The 14496-nt window shown below is 45.0% G+C and overlaps 1 protein-coding gene across 1 annotated transcript; it reads right to left on the minus strand.

Annotated features, from left to right (window-relative positions):
* Window positions 1-8400: 8400 nt before the first annotated feature.
* On the minus strand, window positions 8401-14088 carry LOC124678917 (sister chromatid cohesion 1 protein 2-like). The gene is made up of 15 exons (XM_047214772.1): window positions 13962-14088; window positions 12193-12577; window positions 12068-12108; window positions 11944-11990; window positions 11375-11433; window positions 11167-11295; window positions 10937-11071; window positions 10639-10844; window positions 10367-10553; window positions 9946-10082; window positions 9544-9860; window positions 9424-9454; window positions 9296-9320; window positions 9077-9212; window positions 8401-8650 (listed from the first exon to the last, which is right to left on the minus strand). The coding sequence occupies exons 1-15, from the start codon at window positions 14086-14088 to the stop codon at window positions 8543-8545; spliced, it is 2070 nt and encodes a 689-aa protein (XP_047070728.1). The 3' UTR covers window positions 8401-8542.
* Between the last annotated feature and the right edge of the window lie 408 nt (window positions 14089-14496).

A 14496-nucleotide genomic window follows, 5' to 3' on the forward strand; every position in this document is an offset into this window, starting at 1 on the left:
AGGGTTTTCACCGCATAACCGGAACGTCCTACGTGTGATCGGGCCTAGCAGCTACGGAAGACGATGCAAACCATCCCTACGAGAGGCCTAAAAACCAACATAACGTCGATTCCCGGAACATCCCTCGCAGGGACGATGAACAACATCTAGCGCACTACCGGATCCTCCGACCCCAGCGTAAGGCCTAACTATGCAGATATTAAACTAATCCTTGCGGAGCAAGGAGCAACTATAACGGATCGGATCTACTAAGTGACGAATAAGCAAGATGCTGCCCTTACGTCTGGGTAGACGTAAGGGCAGCTAGGTGTCGAGGGACGGCATTGCCACGCAGATATGCACGTGAAAGCATCAATGCAAGCCCCTAAACACCTAAGGATAAATAGTACTGCTCGCCATCAACAAGGCTTCAGCACGAGCGAGTACAAGGTTGACGAATAAACGTATATCGCCTAGATCGCTAGATGCGATCTAGGCAGCATGGTGCTTACCCGGGAGAAACCCTCGAAGAAAGGGGTGGCGATGCGCCTGATTTGTGTTGGTTGAACGATGATTGTCCTCTTTTTCCGATAACCCTAGATACATATTTATAGTCCAAGGGACTTTCTAATTGAGGCGTGCACCTAACCGTGCACGGGCCAGACTCTATCTCTTTAATCTAAATACAATACGATCTACTAATTTACAGATACATGGGCAACTTAGCCCGAACTCTCAGCGCAAGGCCGCTTCGAAGATGCTCCACGTGTATGTCCTTCAAGCCCATCTTCACTTACGGCCCATCTCCTGATTTGGCCAAAATCGGGTGGTAACAACCGGTATGTCTTTTTTAGATAGGTCAAACCTTTCATCATTTGTTTCTATCCTCCCTTGTTGGACTATGATGGTTTCCTGCATGATCTTGTAGAGCTTGTTCCTAGCTTTAAAACAAGCCCAAGATCATCAAAATCGGAGTCCGGATGCTAAAGTTATGCCCGTTTCAGTTTGATGTTTCTGCCAGTTTTCAGGGGGGCGGATATTCCGGCCCAAGTTTGGGGCGGATAATCCGCCCCCCCCCCCGGAAAAATCCGGTTTTTGGACAAATCCGGGCAAATATCCGGCCAAATGTCCGGCCCCCATCCTGAGAGCAGTTTTCTCATGTCCTTAGCCGTTTTTCGGGGCCCGGATATTTTGCAAATATCCGGCCCGGAAAATCCGGCCCGAGCTGACCCAAACGGTCATATTTCGATGGGAGGGGGTATTTAAGCCCCCCTTCTTCCTCCTTGGGCAGCTACCTCTTCCCCTTTGTGCTCTCCACCATTGTTGACCTTGAGAGCTTCCCTTTCCCTCTACTCCTCCTATGCTTCTTGATTCTTTTTGAGGGAAAAGGAAGAGGAGATCTAGATCTACATTCCTACCAATCAAATCCCTCTCTTTGTGAGGGGAATCCACTAGATCTAGATCTTGGAGAAATTTGGTGTTCCTCCTCTTATTTGTTCTTCCTCTCTTATTCCCCCAATAGCTTTTGTAGCTTTGTTGGAATTTGAGAGAGAAGGACTTGAGCATCTTTGTGGTGTTCTTGCCATTGCATTTGGTGCATCGGTTTGAGTTCTCCACGGTGATTCGTGGAGGTGAAAGCAAGAAAGTTGTTACTCTTGGGTTCTTGGAACCCTAGACGGATTCTAGGCCTTTGTGGCGGTTTGTTGGGAGCCTCCAATTAAGTTGTGGATGTGTGCCCCAACCTTTGTGTAAGGCCCGGTTTCCGCCTCGAAGGAAATCCCTTAGTGGAACCGTGACCTAGGCCTTTGTGGCGAGGGTCACCGGAGATTTAGGTGAGGCGCCTTCGTGGCGTTCGGTGTGTGGTGTGAGTACCGCATCTTGGGGTGAGGCCTTTGTGGCGTTGGTGTGCATCGAGCAACCACACCTCAAGGTGAGCCTCTTGTGGCGTTCGGGAGCACTAAGCAACCACACCTCTCCACCGGAGATTAGCACTCGCAAGAGTGTGAACTCCGGGATAAATCATCGTCTCCCGCGTGCCTCGGTTATCTCTATACCCGAGCTCTTTACTTATGCACTTTACCTTGTGATAGTCATCGTGCTTGAAGTTATATATATCTTGCTATCACATACTTGTTTGTATTGCTTAGCATAAGTTGTTGGTGCACATAGGTGAACTCTTGCTTAGAATAAGTTGTTGGTGCACATAGGTGAACCATAGTATATAGGCTTTGGGCTTGACAAAGTAAACGCTAGTTTTATTCCGCATTTGTTAAGCCCATCTCGTAAAAGTTTTAAATCGCCTATTCACCCCCCCTCTAGGCGACATCCGTGTCCTTTCAACAGGTTCGTCGCCGTGATCCATGGTCTGTCGGGAGACCCTTCTTCAACCTCCGTTTCGGAGGCCTTCGTGTTCATCTGCTGGAGCTCGCCGCCTGTAGAAGGCCATGTGGTTCGTCCCCGGCCCTCTTCTGGTAGCCAGCAGATGGATCTTCTCGCCGGAGAGGAGCTAGCGAGCATCCTGCTCTTGGAGCTCGGCGGAGACGCCTGGAGCTCGCCGGCGACTGGTGGCAGAGGCACCGGACTTGATCGCGTTTTCTACAATGTTTGTAGGGTGCTATGTGTAAAGTGTGAGTTCCTTACTTCAAATAGTAGGTTTGTTAGTGCAAGAGATGCTAGAGGACCTTGCTGCAATTTGTACCTGCCACGTGTGGATCTATGAAAAATGCTCCTCCGGGTCGTTTGACCCCGCTTTGTGTGCAAAAAAAAAAACCCAGGAAGCCTGCTTGCGGCGGCGCCGAGCTCGCCATTGCCGCCCGGGTTCGTCCGGACGGAACGACCGACAGGCGCGACGTAGCCGAGCGCGTGGCCAGTCCCATGTTTATTTTTATATACAGTATACCACTACTTGTTAGTTGGAATTCCATTTTACTGGCACAGCTTTTTTTTTTGAGAAAAACGCCCCCCACTTTATTTATTCAACTATCTGAAACGGGATACATAAGTTCATCGGTGGATTTCCAAACCAAACAGACCTTCCAACCTCCAGGGACGTAGATAAACGAGCTAAACGATGGGCTTCGCCATTGGAGGCTCGGCCCTCATGGCAGAAAATAGGTTCGTCAAACTGTTTTGCCCAGTCTTGACACTCTCGGGTGATACAGCTGAAAATTCCTCTATCGTGCTCCTGAGAACGCATGCAATTTGCTACTTCCAAGCAATCAGTAGCTACCTTTATTCGCCTCAGGTTTAGATCAGATGCCAGGGCCAGGGCCTCCCTGCACGCCAGGCTTTCCAGAATTGCTGGCACTGAAACTCCTTCAACTGTCACTGAAGAACTCCCCAGGAACTCCCCTGTAGCAGATCTAGCAATAGCTGCAACCGCTCCTTTGTTCTGCGATTTTGCCAAGGCAGCATCAACATTGATCTTACACATATTTGGTGGCGGGGCAATCCACTTTGTTGCTTTAATGACGGAGCTGGCCTGATTAACAGACTTAGCCTCCGTTACTCTTTTTACTTCCTGAGTATAAACCAAATTACTCAGAAAGTTTTTGATGAAACTGAAAGTAGACAATGGGCTCTGATACTCTTCATCGAAAATTGCCTTTCTTCTTGCATACCAGATTGACCACATAGTAACCAAGACTGAGATGAATTCTTCATGATTTACTGAGGCCATCACTTCAAAAATCCACAGCTTGGCATTACCTTCCTCTATCATACTGATATGTTCAACAACCTGTTCATCACACAGGGACCACACACATTTTGCCATATGACACTCTAGCAGAGCATGTCTCCAGGAGTCACTTGATGCTCCACAAAGCCCACAACGTGGGGATGTGACCATATTGCGCTTGTATCTTGTATCTCCTGTCGGCAAAAACTGCCTAGCAAGTCTCCATAGGAAAACCTTCAGTTTCGAAGGTACCTTTATTTTCCAGATAGATGTCCACTATTTCTGCTGTTGTACCGAATTGGAAGCAGTAGCATTACCATCAAGCCAATCTTCCCGCCTTTTCTTTGTTTCAATCAACATACGATAGGCTGAGCGGACAGAAAAAAGCCCCTTCCGATCATAATGCCATGCCCATTCATCTTGTCGATGGATAGTACTTAGAGGTATATTCCTAATGACCTCTACATCCATTTCAGCAAAAAAATCCCGTAACCGTTGCACATTCCAGGAAGCAGATGAAATGTCAACAAAGTAGCTCACCGTAGCAGGTGGGTCCTCCTTCAAGCATGCAACTGGCCTCAACAAGAAATCCCGGGGTAGCCAGTTCATGTTCCAAGGGTCAGTATCCTCCCCGGAACCAATTCTTCTGACTAGTCCCTGTTTGAGAACATCCACCCCATCTAGGATAGAACGCCAAATCTGCGAGTGATGACTTCCCAAAGTTGCACCCAGCAGCTCCCCATTCGGGTAATAGACGGCTTTTAACAAGCGAGAGCTTAGCAAATTCGAATCAAGCATGATTCTCCATGCCTGCTTGGCCAGCATGGCTAGATTAAAAAATTCTATATCACGAAAACCCAAGCCACCCATATACTTTGGGCTGGTCATCACATCCCAAGAAACCCAACATGTTCTTCTTTTACCTTCTTTGCTTACCCACCAGAAGTTTCTGATTAGAGAGTTTAACTGTAGACATAAGCCCCTTGGCAACCGAAAGCATGACATGGAATAGGTTGGAACTGCTTGAGCAATTGACTTGATTAATATCTCCTTCCCTCCAGCCGACAAAAGCTGTTCCATCCATCCCAAAATTCTTTTCCATAGCCTATCTTTCAAAAACTTGAAAGAGCCGTTTCGTGAGCGACCCACATCTGACGGCATTCCAAGATACTTCTCACTCAAAGTCTCATTGTTGACCTCAAGTGTAGATTTAACTTGTTGACGAGCACTATTTGGACACCCCTTACTGAAAAAACAGAGGATTTATCCCTGTTAATTCTTTGTCCCGACGCCTTACAATAAGCATTCAACACATTCTGAACCTCTATTGCTCCACCTTCACTCGCCTTGAAAAGCAGCAGGCTGTCATCCGCAAACAAGAGATGGTTCACTGCCGGAGCAGATGGTGCCACCTTGATACCCTCGAGATTTGATGACTGACTTCTATTTTTTAACAGGCACGAAAGGCCCTCTGCTGCTAACAAAAAGAGATAAGGGGAAATAGGGTCTCCTTGGCGGATCCCTCTGGTAGGTCGAAAACTTTCCAAAGGGGAACCGTTAAAAAGCACAGAGAAGGATAATGACGTGACCATCCTCATCACCATATCAGTCCACCTCTGTCTAAAACCCAACTTGACCATAATTGCTTTCAAATAGCTCCATTCAACTCTATCATATGCTTTCCGCATATCCAACTTAGCACAATAGGGATCCTTCTTTGATTTTCGGCGCTTCATGAAGTGTAAACACTCATACGCAGCTATAATATTATCAGTTATTAGCCGCCCCGGTACAAAAGCAGATTGCTCACAAGATATAATTTCTGGCAAAATCTGCTTCAAGCGATTTGCGAGCACCTTCGAGGCAATTTTTGCTAGTACATTGCATAAACTAATTGGTCTGAACTGCCCCAAATCTGTTGGGCTTGCAATTTTAGGAATCATGACAATGAAAGTACGATTGACCTCCTCTGGATCATTTACTCCTTGTAGAATTCTAATCACTGCCGAAGTTACCTCATCACCGCACAACGACCAATGTCGTTGGAAGAAATGGGCCGGAAAGCCATCCGGCCCAGGGGACTTGGTTGGGAACATTTGAAAAAGCGCATCTTTTACCTCCTGGGCCGTAAACTCTTTCAACAATAACCTGTTCATGTCACTCGAAACTTTAATCAGTACAGTATCAAGAACCACCTCCATATTTTGTACCCCCTCGGATTCATACAAGTTGTTGTAAAAATTCCTCGTCATCTCACCCATCTCAGCCGCATCTTCAGTTATAGAACCATCTGGCTTTTCTAACTGAGAGACCTTGTTCTTTTGCTTGCGGTTGCTAGTGCGCCGGTGAAAGAACTTAGTATTCCGATCGCCCTCAGCCAGCCACTGAATGCGCGACCTCTGCTTCCACATCGTCTCCTCTCTATTCTCAAGTTCAAGAATTCGCTCTACCGTTTTCTTCTCTTCATATGATGGCTCCAGTCTGGTAGGCTCATCTCTCATATGTGATAGCTCATCTTTCAGCCGTTTTAACTCCTTCTTGACACTGCCAAAAGTATTTGCATCCCATTCACCCAAGGCCTTTGTTAGGTTCTCCATTTTTTTGATCAGTTCCCGAACCGAGCATGCTGGTCCCGTCTTCCAAACCTGCTCCACCATATTAACAAATCATGGGTGCTTTTCCCACATTAGCTCATACCGAAAAGGTTTATTTTCCTTACCCCACCTCCTACTCCCAGCAAAGCGAAGAAGGATTGGAGAGTGGTCAGAACATGCAGCAGTTAGGTGTTGAACAGATGCATTGGGGAACCTTGCACACCAATCTGGAGTGGCCAAAGCTCGGTCCAGCCGCACCCTACAAAAACTCCCACCTGCAACCCTTTTTTCAAAAGTCCATGGCCGTCCTTCAAAACCTAGATCACAAAGACCATTCACATCGACCATGTCTCTGAAGCCTAGCATCTGTGACATGCTTCTCTCAGTAACTCCCCAGTGCTCCTCTGGGTGGAGAACTTCATTAAAATCACCAATTAAGAGCCATGGTAGATCAGACGAGGCTCTAATATACTTCAACATCTCCCAAGTTTTGTGACGTTCACCCACTTGCGCATCGCCATACACCACCGTGAGCCTCCATGGGCCTTGCCCCCCTCTTTTACAATAACATCAATATGGTATTGCGAAAAAGGTAAAATTTCCATCGAAATGTTCTTCTTCCAATACAAGCCCAGACCACCACTCCGTCCTGCACTACTAACAGCAAAACCTTTATCAAAACCTAACGTTGGTGCTAATCGTTCCACCCGTGACTTATGAATCTGCGTCTCAACAACACACATCACCGATGGGGCAAACCTTCTCGCCAAAGCTCGAAGTTCATTTACTGTCGTGTCGTTGCCAATGCTGGTACACCAAACGCTCATTTCCCTGAATATTCAGTGAGGCAAAACGTTTCAGTGGGGCATTGATCTTCAGGGTAACACAAACACGAACGAAATTGCCTGAGGTGTTCATCACTATTTTCCTCACTGTTCCGATCTTAGCTGCCATCTGATCTACTAAAAATTCTTTGTGATAAAGATCCGGGATCTTATGAATCTGCAGCCAAATGTCGATACTGTCAAACACCACTTTCTCTGGATCAGAGATACCATCATACTCCTTCACCATCACTCCATACCCTCTAAAAAGCCACGGCCCCATTTCAGTTATTCTCTTCCAATCGCCTAAGCACCTCGCTTGCACCACAAACAGATTATCCGATACAGCCCGAAAAGTAACTTCCTGAGCCGTATTCCAGGCATAACGCATATGCGTGTAAAAAGCCGAGTTACTGAAATCTTCCTTCCTTGTAATTACCTTGGCCACCGCCAGCCATTTCGTACTTGCTTTCAGCTCCTGTAGATCCTTCTCTTGCAGTACCACATCATCAAATTCCTCATCCTTAAGGTCCAGATGTTCTAGCAGCTCCTCCAACGAATGGTTCTTAGTCACCTCTCCTGCCGATCTGCTCGACGAACTTGCCATCCCCTAGGTTTCGAAACCGAAGCACTCCGGGCCGATCTCACCACAAGAACCCTAGTCACACCCTCGTCGAAAACTGCCAAGGCTGGGTAGACGGGCAAAGCCGTCCCCTTGATCAGCCCGAGCATGTTGCGAGGGGGGAGGGAGGGAAGGCCAGCCGGAGGACAAGAAGACTAGTACCGGAGATCGCGATCGCCAGCGTAGTCGCAAAAAACCCTAAGGTATTCTTCTCTGTCTCTGTATGATAATCCGAAAAAACTTTTACTGGCACAGCTAAATCGCTGGCTACCGGAGTACCAATCCGCAGATGCATTTTAGCAAGACATGGGCCCCATCTTCATTCAGCCCCCACCTTCTCCGGCAACTTCCGTCTCAGCCTGGTTATCATCAAGTCAACAGGATATGATTTAATGCATATTACGGCAGCATTCAGCTCGACCAAGAAGCTGTAGGAGAAGGAACGGGCATCAAAATCAAGCGGGGGTTTTCCCTGCTACTGCCAACGTACACATGAGACACAGAAACAGAATTGCAACATAATGGAAAACTACTGATTGGCAGATGCCATCAACATTCAGGAAGCAACCGGCTTTGTTAACATTCAGCAACCAGCACGAAACTGCAGTCTACACCTGTAGTTAGCTTGACCCAAGCGAGATCATAAAGCTTTTAAACCCTAACCCCCGCACGTGGCCAATCCGCCACATGCGAGACATATATACACAGCTGGCCTACCACCAGTATATCCCTTCCTGATGATGCTACAGGATATAGCATAGCTGAAACCAAAGAACTTGAAACCTTATCCTAAACTACTCTAAACGAATGGACATCTTGAGTTGAACTGGCAGTACTGTTCACGCTACTCCGGGCTCTGGAACACCGCTTCGAGTTGTGGAGTTGCCGCGATTATGATGTTCTCGTAAGGGTTCTCTTGATTCACCTCTATCAACCCACGGCTCTTGAGGATCTGCACAAGAAATGTAGCTTGTTAATTTTTCATCAGTAAAAGTGCATTATAGAAAGAACATAGGACATTAGAATTCACACTAATATAGATGTATCTAGACATATGTTAGTTCTACGGTACATCCATACTAGTGGTAAGTAATATGAATCAGAGGAAGTAATGAAAACTGTAAATTTGCAAGACACAGGTTACTGTGAGTAAGAACAAGAATGGAACAAATGTGTTGTTTGCATATATGCATAAGATAAGCTGATCAAGATTGGAAATTTCCCAGCGAAATATGTTAAAAGACATTGAGTGATCATTAAGCATGATTAAGATAAATCGACCAAGATGGTAGTAATGCCTGCCATCTATTCAGTAAAATTCTTCAAGAGGACTCACGAAAAACTACCAACTAGTATGAAACAAGTTACATCAGCTTACCAGAGTTTCATAGAAGAATCTTGCTGTGGTTTTCCTCTTGCTGCCTTCAAGTGCTTGACCGAGCGTGATTGGGATAGTCTCTTGCTGCTGGCACTTCTGGTCCTCGAATAACTGGTGGAGGCACCTTGCTACAGCCCTGAAATAGTGAATTTGGAAAGCGTTACAGACTGATAACAGCTGGAATAAAAGGAAGGGAAGCAACAGTAACGTTGTTTTCACCTAGTTCTTGTTGAAAGCGGGAAATCTGCAAAAGTAACAGCGGTATAAGACGATGACAAAGCACAAACATCTACTATACAGCAGAAGCAAAAACTGGTATTGGGAAATCAACAAATGCAACACATTACCTTCATCTCTGGTTTCATCCATAGGAATATCCTGCAAGAAGAAATCATTCTGAAATAAAGCAAGTGCATTATAAAATCATAAAATACGATCTTTTACAGTGAGTTCAGATGCATCCTTACCTCATCTACTATGTTACCTATATCAGCCATCAATGGTTCATTGCGCAATGCAGCATGATTTTTTGATCGATACTCTTCTGGCAGCGCTGATTCGGCTCCATCAACTTGTGCATGATTTCCATAGGGTGTATCACCATTACATTCATAGCCATCATGAATTTGCTCACTTTCAGTGTAGCACCCAACAGGAGTCTTTGGGAGCTCATCCTTTTCAGCAGGTTCATATGAAAGGCACTTCTTTGCTTTAATGGATTCCGTGCATGGATTTTCAGGTGCATCCTCTGTAGTAGAGTGCCTAAGGTGCACAGAAGTCGAATCTGTGAAAATAAGTTGGTCAGTTGAGCTAGCGATGAAGGTTTTCGTCAATAATTAACCCTGGTACCAAATGAATGATTGACTTACATTGAATCAACGGATCCATGAAAGTATCCTGCAGAGAACCAATTTTTGCCACCTTCCAAGCATCAAGATAAGTGTGAGGTGCCTTCCTTCTTTTGCACACAAGATCCTTTGCATCTGCTATTATTTCTTTCACCACACTGTAGCAAGTGGGGAATATTTCCAAAACAGTATCAGTCAATACTACAATTTGAATGGACCATGTCATACAATACAAACTTCTTAAGCTTATAAAGAAGTTCAAACTGGATGCTAAGATTCATACAAGCACAAGAATAGGCAATGCAGCAGATAAAGAACTATCATACAATACAAACTTCTTAAGCTTATACAGAAGTTCAAACTGGATGCTAAGATGCATACAAGCACAAGAATAGGCAATGCAGCAGATAAAGAACTTCCACAAGGTAGATATTGTACTTACACATTAGGTAGGACAATAGTCTCATCAAACAATACCAGTGCGGCTCTTCTCTTAACCGGCCGCCTGTCTTTCCTATCTATTGGGTTACAGATATAATCCTTACTGTATAATCCCCTTCTTCTTTTTCTCAAAACTTGGCGCTTCTCATTCTTAGCTGGTGTTGCAACCATAAATTTTTCTAGCAACCCTGGATAGAAGTGAATGGAACGAATGTCACAAAGATTAGCAAGATAAATATCATAAGTAGAATAGGAACTTCTCAAACAATGTACCTGAGGCTCCCTCTCGCATGGGTTCTGGAGTGGAAGGCTCTAGCGAATCTTGTGACCCAATGTCAGGAATTTCTACAGATGCTGCTGTGTTAGATTTTGCGAGCAATAACCCATTTTCTGGTTCTTCAGGTACATGACGATTTTCATCAAGATCTGCCCGCTCTGCATTCTCCACAACATTCAGAGATCTTTGGACTTCTTGACTTCTGCATCAATGCATGCTCAATAATGTCAAAAATCTCTAGATAAATATCAGAAAAAAAGTTTGCTGTAACAAAAAGGAAGTGCCTATACTCACTCTGGCAACGGGATAGAACAAGCAGAATCATCATTCTCTTTGCCATTAACTTCTCTTCTAGGTTTCTTCACCTTTCTGCTCTCTGGAAGGCCACTTCCTTCAGCCATCGTGTTCACCACCTCAGTTGGAAGAACACTGTTTCAAGTCTCATGTTAGCAAACAGAAAATGGAAAAGGTCTGCTCTTATGCTGACATGCCTCAGGAGAGGAAGTGGCGCTCGATATACTTACTCCTTCACTGGTGTAAAGCAAGCAGGATCAGTATTCTGATTGTCACTTTCAGGTTCATCCCCTTTGTTACTCGAGTATAGAAGATCGGACATTTCATCAATGACACCGATCACTTCAGTTGGGAGAGCGCTGCATCAAGAGTTCAGGTAAGAAATCCACTGGAAGTACTTTTTTTAACACCACTAGGTAACATAGCTTACACACTTACATGCATGCTGGCATAAAGCAAGCAGAATCCATATCAGCATGTGGCATCCTCTGATAAGACTGTTTCATGGGATAGATTTAAGCTTTAGTTTCTCAAAGAAATAAGGGATGAAAAACAAGAGGCAACAATATTGCGAAGGCAATGGAATAAATGTATCTTATAAGTGCACTCATGAGAGAAATTAGTTATGAACCACACAGATAAAAGGAGAATAATAACACTTCAATCAATAAGAAAATTCTAGAAACAACTGCCAGAGGACCGTGGAAACCAGGGCAGGTAACATGTGGGACCTACTATAAGAAGATCAGTCAGCAGAAGGAATATGGTGCTTATCTCTCCTAGAACCATCACATTTAAGGATCAACATTAGCTGCTAGCCTGAATGACAACTTCCATGCCAATTTTAGGGAGTGCAGTACTTGCCAAGTGTGACTTACCTAGACTACAGAATATATATTTGGTAAGCTCCCCAATTTCTTCGTTTCAGATGTCATGAGAAGCATTTCACTGTATATGCATACATATGTTGATTGAATGGGTAGATGGTAGGGAAAGGAGCTGCATACCTCATACATACAGGAGGTACGATGTTGTTCATCTTCCAGCAAAGTATCTACACACAAAAAATAAAGATCATAAATGTAATGATTTCTTATCAATGACAGTGACATCAATTCCAGCATTTGCTACCTTCACGTGGCAACTGATGATGATCGTCATCTTCATCCTCTCTACAAAGGAATTTAGGACCGACTGAGAAACCACACTTCAATCAAACAACAAAAAAGTGAAACTAGTTTAGGAGCAAGCGTTACCGATTTTCAGGGATCTGCAAATCAAAAGAGTCGAGCTCAAATCTCTTTGGTATTGTGAAGATTGGTGGAAGATCAAGTGGTTCATGCCCTTCAGGGATTTGAACTAATGTTTGTGACATAACTCCATTTTCTGCCCTTGAAGTTCTTCCAGAACGAGCAGGTTTTTTTGCTATCGCAGGGTCTTCTTCATCTATCACTAATCTTCTTGCACAAGCACCTTTCTTCGCTCGCTTGGGAACTCTTTTCTTTCCTTCTGCACTTGCTTCAAGGAGTTGATCGCACTCACCGTAGAGGTATTCCACCTTCTTGGAGTAAATCCTAACAACACCAAGCAGAAGGAGCCCTAGAATTCTGTATGTGGTTTCAACATCAGGCAAAATCTTGTCTGCAAATGATAGGAAACGTGGTTACAATAATGCTATTAGAAAATAATACTTCAAGAAGGGCAACGCCTACCACTAATAGAGAACAGCAATTTTTCTATCAACTTCAGTTGCAATTTGAACAATATTCAAACAATTTCACATGATAATGTTAATAAAACCATATGTAGAAGCCCAACTCGGGTTAACGCTTGGATAACATTAATAAAACCATATGTGGAAGCCCTTTGCCCCTACCAAGAACCCTAAACCCCAAACCATCCACAAGACCCAATCCCCGTAGTCAGGTCCAAGTTTCTTATCCTATCATTCAACAATCTTGTGAATTTAATAAACCTGCATTTTTTAGGTTTTCCCTGAAGGAGGAAATATGTAACAAAGATTGTGAAGAGAGTGATGCCCATAATCCACACAAACATAACAAAAAAAAAGATGGCCACATGCCCACGTCATTACTTGCTAAAATCGAGATGAAAAATGAAATCATCACCATGGTACAGTAGAAGGGGAACTGAAGACACAAGAGAAAAGAATGTTATTTTTTTCAGGTGAAGAAGAACTAGAAATTCCCCTCCCATGTTTCACTGTGAACATATAACCCTCTTCCTCCCCCAATCTAGTGTTCCAGTCCACTCACCCAACGAATCAGAGATACCCCATTCTCCAAAAAAACCCAGACCATCCACAAGTAAACCCCTCAGTTGGCCAAAGCCCACATAGTCAGGTCCAAGCTTTTTAATCCACAACCTACCATTCTCAAATCTTCTAATAATTAGAAACCTGTGATTTTTTTCCTTTCCCCAGAAGGAAATCTGTAACAAAGATTGGGAACAGTGATGCAAATAATCCACACATTTTTTTTTAAAAAAAAAAGCAAAATATGGGCACATCAATGCTTACTGAAATCGAGATCAAACTAAAATCACCACTTAACCAATCCACGATACAGCAGAAAGGGATCAGAAGCCACAAGAGAAAAGAAAAGAAAAAGGAGGGTTCTCTCATTATTTTTTTCGGGTGATGAAGAACTAGAGATTCCCCTCCCACGTTTCACTGTAACATATAAACCCCCGCATAAACCCTTTACCTCCGCCAATCTACTGTTCCATACAACTCACCACGAAAATTAGAACACCCCGCTTCTCCCTCGGCCCTCACCCAAAACCAAGAACCTGTCGAAGTAAAAAAAAAAAAAAGCAAGAAACCCACAAAAAGTGGAGCTTTTTCCCAACTCGGCAACTCGCCCCACAAATTGGAGAGATTCAAACCCCGCTTAGGCCCCTAACCAGAACCAAGAACCCCTCGAACCCCCAGAAGAAAAACAGAGAGCTTTTCCCGCATTGCAGGGGACGAATTGCCGGAGGCGGTGGGTGTGGCGAGGCTTACCGACGGAGGCGACGACGTTGGTGCGAAGGACCTGGTCCCTGGTGAGCGCCGCCACGCCGCAGACGCCCGCCACCCACACCGTCCCGAGCGGACCCTTCTTGGACAGCATCTTCTTGGAGTAGAACATCCCGCCGGAACCGCCGCACCACGCCCAATGTAAGGCTCGAGACCGCGGACGGTGAAGGCGAGCGAGCAACCCGTGCGCGAGCCGGGCTCGGTGTCTTCTAGGCTATTGGGAGTTGGAGTCTGAATCGGAAGGGAAGAGATTGCAAAGAAGGAAGGAGGTGCCGGGCGGCTTCGAGGGGAAGGAGTCGAGTGGAGTCGGGAGAAGAAGAAGAAGACCTGACGGGGAACGGCTCGGCGGGGTGGAAAAGACGGTAATACCCCTCCCTGCGTCCGAGACGTTGGGAGGTTTTGGTTTTCGTCTTGGGAAGTTGCCGTTTATGCGTGCGGTTTTTATGCTTGTTTTGAATTTGCGTTTATCGCTTGCTGTTTTATCGGGATATGGAACGGCAAGGTTTTAATGGGGATGCAT

This window comes from Lolium rigidum, chromosome 7 (assembly GCF_022539505.1).
Source record: "Lolium rigidum isolate FL_2022 chromosome 7, APGP_CSIRO_Lrig_0.1, whole genome shotgun sequence".
NCBI lineage: Eukaryota > Viridiplantae > Streptophyta > Magnoliopsida > Poales > Poaceae > Lolium > Lolium rigidum.